We start from the raw sequence: 15,770 nt of genomic DNA, 5'->3' as shown, positions 1-15,770 counted from the left end.
AGAAACCGTAGGGCAGATGTTAGGTTCAGCTTCTTAGCTTAACGTGACCTGGCCAATGGGTTCCCAAGAGCCAAAGTAACCCCTAGGAACTTGGTGGAACATGGCCAGTCATATAGCTTGGCCCAAGTGATGGGCGATATCATAGCCATTGGCTTCTCTATCCCACAGTACCTGTTTGAAGGCAGGGGAACTGGGAAGATGGCTGACATGGAGTAAGCGAGGAAGAGGAACAGCCACTGCTATGAGAGGGGTTGGTGTCTTGTGAGGAGGGGGCAGAGAAGGAGAAGAAGAAGAGTTGGTTTTTATACCCTGATTTTCTCTACCTTTTTAAGGAGACTCAAAGCGGCTTACCATCGCCTTCCCTTCCTCTCCCCACAACAGACACCTTGTGAGGTAGGTGGGGCTGAGAGAGCTCTAAGAGAACTGTGTCTGGCCCAAGGTCACCCTGCAGGCTTCATGTGGAGGAGTGGGGAATCAAACCCGGTTCTCCAGACTAGAGTCCACCACTCATGTGGAGGAGTGGGGAATCAAACCCAGTTCTCTAGGTTAGAGTCCGCCGCTCATGTGGAGGAGTGGGGAATCAAACCCAGTTCTCCAGATTAGCACCACTGGCTCATGATATCAGAGCCCATGACAGTTCCCTCTCCAGCTCTCTTATTTGAAGGGGAACCATATAAGGCATCTCGTCCAAGTGCCCTGCCCCCAGTATTGGCTCAACAAATCCCCTGTCCTGTTATTCTGAGTAATACACTTCCCAATGTGTGCCTTGAGATTCCTTGCATGGAAATACGGTGTGCTATTTTAAACCATTTCTTTGGACCCAATTATATTTGTTCATGAGACTTCTAATACATTGACTCAATAACAAGTTACTGTTCTGGACAAGAGGACTAGTAAATAAGGAGAGTTGACAGTCGGTGGAAGATGGCGGCAGCTGCAGCGGTCACAGCCCTGGAGCTCTGAGGTTTTTATCTTTTTAAAGGTTTTATCTGGTTCATTAGTTCTCTTTTTTTCCATAAGCCGAAAGGGCTATCTGCCACTGTGAAGCGAGATAGCTCCTTTTAATTTTTACTTTCTTTTTCTATGTTGTTACTGACTTGGTGAGGCGCTAAGGCTTAGCTAGGATTAGTTAGGCTAAGAGAACTTTTGTCTTTTTTCTTAATTGCTGAAGCCGCTGAACTTTTTTATTATCCCCAAATTTTAAAGGCTATCAGTCACAGAAGACTTGGATAAGTTTTATTACTATACAGTTCCTCCCAACACTGATTAGAAGGAGGATTTATGGCACCTGGTAAACACCCAAGAGATCCAGACGGCATCCTGAGTGTTCCAGCTTCAAAACAATCCAAACTTGATGATTTCTTCCTCTCCCCTGAGAGGGAGAGTAGATGCTATGTTTATAATGTTGAAACAACAAATCGTTTTGTCCCTCTAAAGTCTCCAAGGGAAGAAGGAGAATGAGAAATTTCCCATAATATTGACATCCTAGCTTTAATGACACGGTCTCCTGAGCCTCCTGAGTTGCAAAGTCCCTCCCCTGAAGTAGTGAATAATTCGGATGGGCTTTCACTCACTGAAGAGTCATTTGACTCTGACTGCTAGAACAGTAGACTGTATATTTGGTCATATCCATGAAATTTCCAAACAAATTAAGCAGTTGAGGATGGAGGTAGCCGGACTATATGATTTATGCAAAAAGACTTTAAGTAACACCAGACTCTAGGCTACTGATTTACAGCCCAAACAAGCACGTACCGATAGGAATCAACGCAGCAATTTTCGGATGCCTGAAAAGAGCCTGACTGAAAGTAGTAACCAGCTAATACTCAACCCTGAAAAAGTATGTTTAACTATCTGCAGTCGTTTCGGACGGGCATCTGATTGGCACGGCCTCTATAGGGTTAAATCACACCTGTCTGCATTACTCAGGCTTGACCATGCTAAAGTGGACCTTCTCCAGATACAACAACTCAATCCTCCTAATCAGGTTCAAAGGGTCCTTTTCACCTTTGCTTCAACTAGAATACCTTCCCTGATTCATAGATGGAAAAAAAGATTTAGGTTCAGAGGAGTTTTTCCAGTGAGGGTCTTTACGAAAACAATTACTAACCCTCTGATTGTTAAGCTTCCGGCTCCGACCAATACCATTCTTGATTCTATGGGGGAGGAATGGATGGGAGCTGACACCCCTCAAAGGATGGGAACTGACACCCCACAAAATGATTTAATAACTTGGGATACGCAACCAATTTTGGAAAGTGGGCTGACCATGCATAATCAGCATTACATGGCTGAAAATACTACCAAACTGAAGGCTATGCCCGATGCTGGAATTCAGAAGGAGGCCGAGGACAGCACAACCTCACAAAACCTTCAATTAGTATCTACCCACCCACCCCCCGAATTATTGTCAGACGTTAATAGCATGGAAGAGTGTATTCAGGAGACTTTTGTTGACCTATCCAATCAAGATCAACAATGGATTATGGATAGATTGGACTGCCTGAAGGAGGAATTAGCAAAACAAAGATCTGAAAAACGGTCATTTACCTCCCGGCCACAAGAAACAATGGACATGAAGCGGGACTCCCTTTCAAGAGAGGGATTAGTGCAGTCCTCAGGAGGCCATAATGTGGGGACGATAGAGATGTATCCAGCCCTATCACTGAATAGTGATGTTGAGATAAATAATTTGCAATGCCCCAATAATGGTTGTGTTTGTTCAGAACACGACAGCGCCCTAAATACAATATCTGAACTAGACTGACTAAATTTTAATATTAAAAAAAGTGTAGAATTCAGGGTCAAATTTGTCATTTTATCTTGGAACATTGCTGGCTGGGGAAGTAAAAGCAGGGATCCTGACTTGCTAAACTTTTTGAATGGTTTTGATATTATTTTTTTACAGGAGACCTGGTCTCTTACTAATATTTCATATTATGGCTTTACTTCATATGCCCTCCCGGCTCATAAAACTAATGTCAAGGGCCGCCCTAAAGCGGGCCTGTGTTGTTTGGTTAATAACTCCTGTAAATATAAAGTTAGGCAACTAGACCCTTGTCCCCCTTTCGCTCAGGCATTTCTCTTACCCACCAAGTCAATTATATTAGTTAATATTTATATTCCCCCTTTTATTGACAGTACTGCATCCTCATCAGTTTGGAACACTATAAATGCCTATCTGAACAAACTTTTAGATTCACGACCCGAAGCTGCCCTTTTACTTGCTGGGGATTTTAACGCCAGGTTGGGCCATAATAATATGCAGTTAATTAATTTTATGAAATGGGATGCTGAAGATTTTATACCATTCCCATTTTTAGCCCCTAGGTCGTCAAAAGACCCCGTTATAAATCAGGCTGGTCATCATTTGGTGGAACTGTGTGTGAATTTTAATCTATGTCTACTGAATGGTTCCTTCGGCCAGTACACTTATATCTCCCCGTATGGTTGTAGTGTTGTTGATTTTGCAATCCATTCAGCTGACCTAAGCAACCACATTGTCAATTATGTAGTTGGCAATTGATCAGAAAGTGACCATCTACCCTTGCTCCTGACTTTTAAGACTAGTTGTGAACCTGCCAAGCCCATTTTGTTGAACCAGGATCAGGATCACACTGTCAGCGAGTATAAGAGGATTAAATGGTCTCCATCTACTGTGTCCCAAATTCAGCAATGGATACATAGTGATACTGGGCAGCAGTTATTTAACAAACTATTACATGCTGAAACCCCAATGGTGGCGTTGTCAACATATAACAATATTGTTGACAGACTTGGTAACTTTGCTCAACCAATTAGTCGTAGGTCCTCTAAATGCCTAAATAACACCTGGTTTGATGTTGAATGCCTTGCGGCAAAGAAAGAGCTACGCCATCTGTTTAAGCTGAGGCGCTCAGGCCTGTTACCTTGGGTCCCCTCAGCGTACTGTGAAAAGAGAAAAGGGTACCAAATTTTGCTAGCCGAAAAAAATATGCTTTTGCAATGGAGAAATGGTTGCAGTTATTCCAAGCATTTAATAGTAAAAATAGCAAAGCTTTCTGGTCACTAATTTCAGGACTTAATTATTCGGTTGGCGGCAACTCGGCAAGTTTAATTCATGCTCAGGCATGGTTTTCGTACTATTCTAATGTTTTTAATGTGAAGTCCCCAGGGGTTTCTATCAGAGAATCTTCTATGGCCCCTGATGTACCAGAATGGCCTCCTGTCACCTGTGATGAGATGAAAGAACATATTATTAGCTTAAAATTGGGCAAAGCCACGGGACCTGATGGTATTCTTGCAGAGCTCCTAAGGAGTAATTCCGATTGGTGGGCCCCGCCACTCGCACATCTCTTCACGCTGATAGACAAATTTGGTATCCTCCCAGATTCGTGGCTGAATTCTATAATAATACCATTGTTTAAGAAAGGTGATCCTAGTAAACCGGAAAATTACAGACCAATCACCCTTTTGTCTACTATAGGAAAGCTCTATGCCAAGCATCTCCTCAAGAAATTATCTGAATGGATGGCCCTTCATAATCTCCCAGGGAAAGAGCAAATTGGATTTTTACCTAACCATTCTACAACTGATCATTGCACAGTTCTTGCATTTTTGGCAGAAAAATATCTTAAGTTCCCTAGAAAAGTTATATGTTGCTTTTATCGACCTTCAAAGAGCATTTGACACAGTCGACAGGCAGATTTTATGGGAGAAACTACGCCATATGGGCCTTGACCAACGCCTTTTTTATTACGTAACCTCCATACATCCAATACCTGTCAAGTTAGATTTGATGAGGGGAGCCTCTTAACCCAAAAAATCCCAGTGACAAAGGGCGTAAAGCAAGGCTGTGTATTGGCACCATCCTTATTAAATTTATTTATTTCACATCTCCCTGCTTTTTTGGCTAATACTGATGGTCATGCACCTAAGCTAAGCTCTGAGAAAGTCCCTATTCGGTTATATGCGGATGACGCAGCTGTCCTATCCCTTTCAAAGATGGGTCTTAAACGTTTGTTAGCTTCTTTTATCCTATTCTGTAAACGGAGTTCCCTATCTATTAATTTTGATAAGACCAAGATTCTGATCTTTTCTAAGACTTGGAAGCAATCAGTTTGGAAAATTAGGGGAAGAGAAATCGAACAAGTGAAAACGTTTAAATATTTGGGGGTCTCCTTTCATTATAATTTAAAATGGATTGCACACCGTAATCAGTCCCTTACCTTGGCAAAAAATAAGATGGCTGCAATAACTCGTTTTTACTATAAGAAGGGTAACCATTTTGTTCCGGCTGCCTTACAGATTTTCCAAGCCACTGTGATCCCGCAACTTTTGTACGGAATCCCAGTTTGGATCCAGGGATTTAATAAAGAAGTGGAGCATCTCAGGGCAGTTTTTTTTGAGACGCATCCTTGGCGTCACAAACTCTGTTTGCTATTTTTCTCTGTGCGGTGAGCTGGGACTGCACACGATAGAATCTGGTGCTTGGATCACTACTATCAAATACTGGTTACGCTCTCATTTTCGATACCCCCCAAGTAGTTTATTGGCAGCTTTACATAGTGACTCAACTGTTTCTAGATGGTCTTGGCTTATCTTAAATAGGATCAGATCACTCGGGACTGATCTTGATTCCTTGTCCAATTCCAGTGAATTATATATTTTTAGGACAATCCAAAAAAGGATATGGGACAGTGATCCCCAAATAATAAAAGCCGGTGCTGAAGGTATCTGCTCCCCTCGTTTTTTAGGCCTTTCTTATCAAATAAACTCTATGGCCCAGTGTTTTTCTAACTTACCCTCTCACCGTAGAGCATTTTTGTTGGCCAGATTTAATATATTCCCTTCAGCTGTTGTTAGTGGTAGATACAAGGGAATACCACGCGAAGCAAGATGTTGTAGGTGTCAATGCAAAGAACCTGACACAATACATCATATTCTCTTGTACTGTCCACTTTTCACACAGCTTCAATGCAGCTTAATTAGGTCTCTTCCACAATTTACTACTGCAATGACTACTGGAAGCCCATTTATTGGATGACAAAAGCTTCGAAGTTACCACTCAGGTAGCCAAGTTCCTGGCCAAGGTCCTAAAGGAGGGAGAAAGAAGGAGGGGAACCCTCATTTAATTATTATAACATTTACTGATGAACTGTGTATTCATTCATTTTTTAGATCCATATCTAGCTGCTTTACCTTGTTTGTTTTGTTACTGTAAATGCCAATAAAGGTTCTGTTTTCTCTGTTTTCTCTGAAATAAGGAGTTGCAACATGAGTGTGTGTGTGTAAAGTGCCATCAAGTCGCAGCCGACTTATGGCGACCCCTTTTGGGGTTTTCATGGCAAGAGACTAACAGAGGTGGTTTGCCAGTGCCTTCCTCTGCACAGCAGCCCTGGTATTCCTTGGTGGTCTCCCATCCAAATACTAACCAAGGCTGACCCTGCTTAGCTTCTGAGATCTGACGAGATCAGGCTAGCCTGGGCCATCCAGGTCAGGGCGAGGCATGGGCTGGCCTGACCAAGTAACATTTATGTCATATCCGACCCTTGTAACAATTGAATTCAACACCCCTGCTCAATGTTGCAACTCTCTTTATTTACTAGAGTTGCAACATACTAGTAAATAAAGAGAGTTGCAACATTGAGCAGGGGTGTTGAATTCAATTGTTACAAGGGTTGGATATGACATAAATGTTACTTGATCAGGCCAGCCCATGCCTCGCCAGCCCAGATCAGTAGTGGGGGGGGGGGGGCTTGCCATGGCCAGTTTGTGAGCTGGATAAGAGCTCTCACCCCTGTACTAGAAAGATTCACTCCAAACTATTTATTGAGGATGTGATGCTGGTTTTGGAACATTGCTGACCATTGGAGAGGGTGTAAGTGTGCATACTTCCTCCACACTTTCACCCCATAGAGACTACTCAGTGGATCATAGGGCCCTTCCCCGGTGAGTGATTACATGGCAGGACTTCCACCTAGGGCTAGTAACATCTGTTGAAGTTGCGCCAGTTCACATCTGCAATACATCAGTTAACTGTATGGTGCCAGTACTTCTGTTTATGAGCTCAAAGCATTTAGAGTGCCAGACAACTTAATTGACAGAGCAGATCCAGCAGAGATTTGTGGAGTCAGCCAAAAATGAATTTACTTAAGGTCAGCAGCACAACTACAACAGACAGGGTGATTGGTAGCCTGACCCTCTAAGTATGGTGTTAAAGAGAAGTATTAATCAACCTTGGCACGTACTGGAGGATATACCTGCTTGGGAGGGAAAAGTATTAATTGCTTCCTTAAAAAAACATTAGGAATATTAAGGAACGGCTGGTCCATAACAATATGTTCTCAGAAGTACAATAAGGATTGCAACGTTATGTACTAAGACAGCCCCATAGGCACAGTTTTCCTTGGGAATTGTGTATTGCAAACAAGCAGTTAGAAAAACATGTATGTTTGGTAGTCAAGTGGATAGCAAAAACATTTCCTCGGTAGTCTCAAAGCATGTAATAGAGCCAACCTAATTCATGTGATTTATTTTGAACTGAGGGATGACAGGGCAGCCATCTTGGTTACTCCCTGTGTTTCTGAGTTGAAACAAACCCCTCTTCGCCATTGGGAACAGAAATCACGTCAGGACATTTTGCGGGATTGGTAGTTTTCAGAAGGTCAAGAAAAACAGTCGCTATGCCACCCCAACACTGTTAATTAAACCTCAAAATACAAAAGTATGTGGCTGAGGGACATATCCTCAGAAATTTAATTTATCATGTACAAAACTTTATGGCTACCTATATATACTAAAATACATCCAAGGTTACAATCCATAATTCTACTGGCACAGAATCAAGAGTCCTTATGCAATTCTTGAGCTTGTTCTTCCATGTGTGGTGGATATCTCTTCAGAGATGCAACACTAGTAGATCAGTTAATAAATAAAGCTGTAAATCATCTCTTCAGCATTGGTAGAAAAATAGCTATAAATCATCTCTACAGTACCAGTAGATAAATACAGACAGGTTGCCGGCTCCTAATCCCGTTTCGTAAAAATCTTCAGAACTTCACATTTGTTTTATTTGTCCAGACAAACTCCTCATTCCATTTAAAAAGGTAACGTATTTTGGATAAGTGATTAATTTTTTAAACGTTATGATATATTTGAAATCGTTTTTAAAATGGCATCTGGACAAGAGTTGTATTATATCTGAGCAGCTAGATTTGAGCCCAGTAGCACCTTAGAAACCAACACGATTTTCAGGTTATACGCTACCCCAAAAATCTCGCTGTTATCTAAGGTGCTCCTGGACTTGAATCTAGCTGTTCTACTGCAGACCAACATGGCTACCCACTTGAAACTATTATACATGAGCTGTAGGGTTGCCAACCTACAGGTAGTAGCTGGAGATCTCCTGCTATTACAACTGATCTCCAGGAAACAGAGATCAGTTCGCCTGGAGAAAATGGCCGCTTTGGCAATTGGACTCTATGGCATTGAAGTCCCTCCCCTCTCCAAACCCCACCCTCCTCAGGCTCCAAAAATCTCCCACTGGTGGCAAAGAGGGAACTGGCAACCCTAATAAAATGTATCAGGTGTCACCAATAGCAGGCAAACCTCAGCTGGCGCTCCCCATTCCCCGGCCTTGCTCAATAGAGCGGCGGGGGGGCGGGGAGAATGGGAGGGAAAGCGCTGTTGTGCAATGCATGCCTGTTACTTTTATTATGCTCTGCCCCCCAAAAACCTTTGCCTTTGCCAGGCATAGATAGGGTTGCCAACCTCCAGGTACTAGCTGGAAATTTCCCGCTATCACAACTGATCTCCAGTTGATAAGAGATTAGTTCCTCTGAAGAAAATGGCTGCTTTGGCAATTGGACTCTATGGCATTGGGGTCCCTCCCCTCCCCAAACCCTGCCCTCCTGAGGCTCTGCCCCAAAAATCTCCAGGTATTTCCCAACCTGGAGCTGGCAACCCTCCTCTTCAGAGCTTCAGCAAGTAGGCCTCAGCATTTCTAGAGGCTCACCTCCCTTTATGTTAGATACTTTTGCGAGCTGACCAATCCCACGCTAATAATCAGCAGCGTAGTTAGTCAGAAAGTGTTCTGAAAGGAAGGCAGCCATTAGAATGATGCTGCAAATGGGATGCAGTGAGTAGATCATTAATGTTCAATTTTCCAGATGACTGAGTGAATGTGATTAGGTTTGGGGGGAAACCAGGATCTCAGTAGCCAGGCCAGAGTTGCACGTTTCTGCTACTTCCCTGTTAATATTAATACATGTTTCATGGTCATGTCCGTAAAAGGGGTGTCAGAATACAAATGAATGCTATGACCAAGCGGCCGTGCAGTTAAGAAGACAAAGAAGAAGAGTTGGTTTATATATGCCGACTTTCTCTACCACTTAAGGAAGAATCAAACCAGCTTACAGTCACCTTCCCTTCCCCTCCCCACAACAGGCACCCTGTGAGGTAGGTGGGGCTGAGAGAGCTCTAAGAAAGCTGTGACTAGCCCAAGGTCACCCAGCTGGCTTCATGTGTAGGACTGGAGAAACCAACCCGGTTACCTAGTAGAGTCCGCCGCTCATGTGGAGGAGTGGGGAATCAAACCCGGTTCTGCAGATTAGAGTCCACTGCTCCAAACCACTGCTCTTAACCACTACACCACTTCTATGTCAGGAGCTCCAATGTCTACACATGTTGTGCCTCATGGGAACGTGTTCTTTTTAGCCTGCTTTCTGAATAACCCTCCCTTTCTTTTTATCTGGCCATCTAGGCAACAGTTACCAAGGTCACAGCAATTTTGATTTTCCTCACGGGAATCCCGGTGGAACGTCTATGAACGACTTCATGCATGCGCCTCAGCTCTCACATCCTCCCGACATGCCCAGCAACATAGCAGCTCTCGACAAACCCCTAAGTCACCCCATGCAGGACCCCGTAAGTTGACCTGTGTCTCGGTTTCATCTTCATTTTTTTGTGTGGACAAATCTTTCACTTGCTTACTAGCAATATTACAGCATCATTATTAGGGTTGCCAGGTCACTTGTATTGGCGGGCAATTGCCTGTGAATCCATCGTTGGGCTCGGGAACGGGGATCGCGCGCACGGCCACACCGATGAGATCATGTCGCTTCCAGTTTACACTAGGAAGGGCCACACCGCGACGGGTTGCTTTACCACTCAAACCCCCAAAATACCAGCATTTTGGGGGGTTGAGTGGTAAAGCAGTCCATCATGATGCAGCGCTTCCAAGTGTAAACTGGAAGTGATGTAATTGCATCAGCGCAGCCACGCATGTGCGATCCTGCCTCAGCTCTGCCCAAAAAACCTCCCACCGGAGGAGAGAAGGGACCTGGCAACCCTAACCATTATAGGCAAGAATATTATTAAATTAAATTAAATTAACCTTTGTTGCTCATTGACAAAGTCTTAAGCATTCATACCATAAAGAAACAGAGAAATAAACAATTTTACAATTTTAGAATAAACACAACTAATAAAAACTTTATCCATTTGTGATATAGGGTAAACTTGCATTATCAGAGCTATTTGATAGCTTTAGGGCCATTACATGTGCTAGGTATTTCACTACCTGATATACTTTCTCAGATCTGAATCTAGATCTGATAAACAGAATGGTATATTTCAAGGTTTTATTCAATAATAAACTGTCTACCAATGATAACATCACCAACAATGGATTTAGGAAGAAGCTGCTACCGGGCTTAAATCCAGTTGTTCTACTACAGACCAACACGGCTACCCTCTGTGGCCACTGTTTTCTCTTCAGTGTCTCTTCTCTAGCACAGCAGAGCTTGTTCTGAATGAGAGAGAGAGAGACTGGGCAATCAGAAGGGACAGGAAGAAGTAGGGAAGTGCTGAGAAGGCAGGCTTCTGACAAAAAGTTCATCATGGTCTTGCATAGATAGTTTGTCTTGGGGAGGCTTGGCAAGCAGAAGGTCTCAGGTTGAATCCGCAGCCTCGCCAGTTAAAGGGACTAGGCAAGTAGGTGATGGGAAAGTCCTCTGCCTGAGACCCTGGAGAGCCGCTGCCGGTCTGAGTAGACAATACTTTGATGGACCAAGGGTCTGATTCAAGGCAGCTTCCCGTGTTCATGTATAGATAGTATTGTGAAGTTGTCTGAAGTACGAACTGCAGTGCTGGTACTCCATCTTTGCAACAACAAAAAAATTATTTATCGAGATTTTTCTGCTTGCAGACCACTAGCATTTGCATGTGTATGATCAGCAAATGGCAGTCCTAGGACAAATAGGGCACCCGGAGGGAGTTGGTGCCTGGCTCCTCACCTGCCTAAACAGCTAAGGAGGACAAATGTGGTATTTTTTTTAATGTTCATGTTTTCTTATATCGTTTACCAAATTAACGGGTTACTCATGCACTTTCCCCCCGTCATGGTTTGTAAGGAGTGCTCCGACACTGAAGGGGCAATATAAGTGACGGAAACACTTGTGGCAAAATTGGCTAAGTGGAACCTCTGCCCTCTAATCCACGGGGGTTTAAAAATACATCTGTTGCCTTGTTGCTAAGTCCCATATATCAAAAACCACCAAACCGCCTCCCCTGCATCCTTTTTCTCTGGCAGCCAATGACCACCCAGGCAGATGCTTTTGCAATACCGGTTTTCACGTCATAGAGGCTTATTGAATAATTTATGGCAAAGCGGTTTAGTTTTTAATTGCCTCCCACCACCACACTCCAGCACTGTACCACATGGCCTCACTTTTCCTTTCCTTTTTCTTTCCTCCTCCACAGATCCCTCATCCCGGCAGCACTGATCAATCCCATAGTTCCATGCAGCAAGGTTTGCACGTACCTCATCCCAGCAGCCAGTCAGGGCAGCCGTTACATCACAGTGGTCCACCTACCCAGCAGAGCCGGCAGCCGCCACAGCCCGCTTCTAGCAACCATCCACACAGTGACCTGGCCTTTAACCCCTCCTCAGCCTTAGAGGGCCAGGCTGCTGGGCCGGGAGCATCCGACATGCCGGAGCCTTCGCTGGATGTAAGTTGGGGTCATTTCGTCGTATGCCAGCTCGAACTTTCCGGAAGGGGTGGGAGAAGCATCTTCTCTGGCAGCTGCCCTCATTATTTGGGGCGTGGCTGGCATTCTCGCTGGAGCAAGCGAGGCAAAACTCTGCCCTTGCCGAGGAAAGACTTTCTGTTGGCAGCAACAATATGCTGGATCAAGGGTCCCTTGTGGGAGGACTGGGAGGGGTTCCAGGCATAAGAAGGGGGATGCTTCAAACATCTTGGGAAGGGGCTGTGGCTCAGTGGTAGAGCATCTGCTTGGCATGCAGAAGGTCCCAGGTTCAATCCCCAGCATCTCCAGTTAAAGGGACTAGGCAAGGATGTGATAAGAAAGACCCCTGCCTGAGACCTTGGAGAGCCGCTGCCAGTCTGAGTAGACAATACTGACTTCGATGGACCATGGGTCTGATTCCGTAGAAGGCAGCTTCATGTGTCCATGTGTTCATCTTCATTCAATGGCTATTTATCGATATTTGTAGAGCAATCCTTAGTTTTGTGCCTGGCGCTTTACAGAGAAACATACCCCCACACACACACACACACATTGGAAAGAATCAACATTCTGGTTTGGGACCATTAGGGGAAACAGAGGGAGGGAAAGTAAAGAAATGTTTAGTTATTGAGTTATTTCAGTCATTTCTATGCCACCTTTCCACCCAATCAGGGGCTTCCCAAGGGGGTGAATGTAAAAAACATTAAAACATTCGATCAATTTGAAACAATGTTTAAAATTATAAAATAATTCAATACAAAAAACACAAACAAACAATACCAGAATCAGGGAGGAGGGCCAATAACAGTTATTTGGGGGCATGCCGAACAAAACAAAAAAAGTCTTCACCCTCTAGTGGAAGACCCCAATAGAAGGAGACAGATCAATCTCCCTGGGGAGGGAGTTCCAAAGCTCCCTGTCCAGCCTTAGATGGTGGGGAAGACCAAAGCAGGGCCTCTGAGGATGACCAGACTGAACATGTTGGTTCATGTGGGAGAAGATGGTCCTTAAGGTATGTTGGTCCCAGATTGTACAGGGCATCCCGGAACTTGAATTGAGCCTGGAAGCAAATTGGAAGCCAGTGTAGATGCAAAAAGACGGGAGTGATAATTGTCCCCACGACCCGCTCCATGAGAGCAAAGGGAGATTGAGAAGGGATAGGAAAAGACAAGAATAACTGGGTGATTTATTTATATCCCTATGTGTGTATGCACGCGTGCGTGTGGATGGACATACATGCACACACAAATTGTTTGGCAGTTGTCATCATTCAAAATCCCAGAGCAAGGGGTTTTTTTTCCTGATGGAAGGGGGCAGTGATTTTCACCAGTTTCCCCCTCTCAGAACAGACCTCCATTTATCCCTTCATGCTGTTCCAGGGGGTACCCAATCCCTCAAGAGCAGTATTTCAGGGAGCAGTTTCTATTGTAGTGGAAAAGGAGAGGCGAGACAGTTGCCCTCTGTCACTGCAAGTCCTTCTATCAGCGGATTTGAGGGGGGGGGGGGACATCCCAGCCATTATGATTTGTAAGAACGTTATTTTTACAAAGTGACTTAATGTGAAAGATTGTTTTAGGTGTCTCAGCTAGCAGTGGAGACATGCCCAGGCTGGAGCGTCATGTGATATGCATGAGTCCTGATTAGGGTCGTGCAAAATATAAACTAGGTAAATTTCGGGTTCGGGTTTATTGGGTTTATTATTTATTGGGTTTATTATTTATTGATTTCCAGAGGTGGTCACGATGCGGGTAAATGAAGCCTCTACTTGGGGGGACCTTCCTTTTGAAAGCAGGTTTTCATGGGGGGGGGGCGTTGATATCAGAGCCAACTGAAGTCTCGACCATGAAGGCTGTTCTGAAGGAGACTGCTCATCCACGTGGATGAGGGAATCTCCTTTGGAAGCCTGGTGGTTTGAGCAGCTGTCAAAACCGGTTATTTTTAGTTGGAGGGTTTATCCCGCCGGACAGGAGGGTGAGCCCCCTCTTTTAAATAACCCTTATGTTTGATCCAGATTAACCCACTGAATGGTGATGGTTGGTCAGACCAAGTTGGCTCCGATTACACAACCCCTACCTCAAAAGGACTGACAAAACCAGTCAAAGGTAGAAAAATGGGAGAAAGCACAGAGCTGTGCATCTGAGCAAAGGGGAATAGCCAAACCCGAATCACCTATTCAGCTTCAGGCAGATCCCCAGGTTTTGGTATTCAGTCAACCCAAAACCTGAATATTGCCGAAACGGCTAATTTTGGGTTTATTTTTGGTTCGGGTATATCGAAATGCACAACCCTAACCCCGATCCATTCTTTGCTTGCTCTTTGTTTCCTCTTTGTCAGTAGCCCTATGCAGGGAAGATGGGATTAGCAGGACAAAGGTGTTTTTTGTTGTTGCTGTTGTTTTTTTAAGTTTAGCTTTCAGCAGCAGACTGGCCCTTTCACTTACTGGGAGAGTTCCCAGTGGGCCCCGACCCTGGAGTGTCAACTGATCACCAGGAGCAAGCTAAGCAGAATAACCCCTGCAATAGCTGGCAGTGTGCCAGGGTTAGGCTTAGCCCCCTCCAGGACTTCTTTAATGCTCCAACCCACCTGACTGCTTTAGTATAACAATTTCGGCCACCAATCTCAATGCTGTAGAATTTGAAGTCCTCTTACTACACTCTTGTGCTCGGTCATGTCTCCACTCTTCATTCCAGTAGCCATGCAGCGTTACAATGGAGATTTTCCATGTAACTGGGCTGCCTTTAATGTATACAGTAGTTCTTTCTCTACCCACAAGAGTATCTTCAGGTGTATGTATATTCTGCAACAAATGTGGGCCCTCATACTGAAATTACCAACGGTTTTGCCAGTATGTTTTTACTATTTTCAGATTTCCTCTATCTTTGTTCTATAGCTGCTTCCCGAACTCACAAATCCGGATGAGCTCCTTTCATACCTGGACCCTCCGGACTTACCAAGCAATAGCAACGATGACCTTCTCTCTCTCTTTGAGAACAACTGAAGCCTTCTGTGTTCTGTCCACGACACCGTTCACTCGTCTGACACGTCTGTAGCTTCACAGTGAGGAATCCCACACCACCCTTCCCCCACACACGAGGACAGGGCTCACAGCTGGAGGAAACGATGCACATGTTCTTCATCTCAGAACTCACTTGCTTGTGTCAAGCTTCACGAATTGTGGGGAGGAAAGAAAGAGGACGAGAAAGGGGTGGACCTCCGAGCCCAGCCATTCCACATCACGGACTGCAGCTGCAAAAATACCCCTCACTGGTTAGATCTGCAGAGAGATCGAGAATGAGCTTTGGGAGATGCATCGCATGAAGTATCCTGGTAGAAGTCTCTCTCACCGAGGGAAGAAAAGGCAACAGAACTATTCTAATTGACCAGTTTCAGAATGTCCTTCCAACTGTGTTCTTCCATGAGTTTTCTTTTTCCCCTCCCTTTATGGTGTGGTGTCAGTCCTACTGTGTTCCTTCTCTCCCTCTCCCAGTCTGCACATTTGGGTCAGATGGAATAAGGACAGAATTGCTTTAGCGAAGCATTCAGACTAGCCAAACGGGCTCAAACCACAAAACCAAAAAAAGCACAAAAGAACCCCATAAAGATGTCACAACTATGATAAAAACACAAAACACATCAAAGGGAGGTGTCTGTTCCTTAGACGGTCATTTCTGTTTGATGGAAGAGTCCTCTGAATCTCTCAACTGCAGCAACTGGGTTTTTCCCCCCTAAATTGTAGCAATTTTTTTCAAAAAATTAATCTC

At 44.4% G+C, this 15,770-nt stretch overlaps 1 protein-coding gene across 8 annotated transcripts in view; it reads left to right on the top strand.

The window, feature by feature from the left end:
* ZMIZ1 (zinc finger MIZ-type containing 1) overlaps positions 1–15,088 on the top strand; it is a 314,832-nt gene extending 299,744 nt beyond the window's left edge. For all 8 annotated transcript variants that reach the window (XM_056849848.1, XM_056849855.1, XM_056849854.1 and 5 more), the window contains 3 exons: positions 9,743–9,906; positions 11,743–11,991; positions 14,900–15,088. In XM_056849848.1, coding sequence (XP_056705826.1) covers positions 9,743–9,906; positions 11,743–11,991; positions 14,900–15,007 — 521 coding nt within the window. In that variant the 3' untranslated portion in view covers positions 15,008–15,088. The remainder of the gene's footprint in view (positions 1–9,742; positions 9,907–11,742; positions 11,992–14,899) is intronic.
* Positions 15,089–15,770: the final 682 nt, after the last annotated feature.

The sequence above is a fragment of the Euleptes europaea genome, chromosome 5 (assembly GCF_029931775.1).
Source record: "Euleptes europaea isolate rEulEur1 chromosome 5, rEulEur1.hap1, whole genome shotgun sequence".
NCBI classification, from domain to species: domain Eukaryota; kingdom Metazoa; phylum Chordata; class Lepidosauria; order Squamata; family Sphaerodactylidae; genus Euleptes; species Euleptes europaea.
The sequence above is the reverse complement of the archived record's forward strand: the minus strand, read 5'-3'. Positions and strand labels throughout refer to the sequence as shown.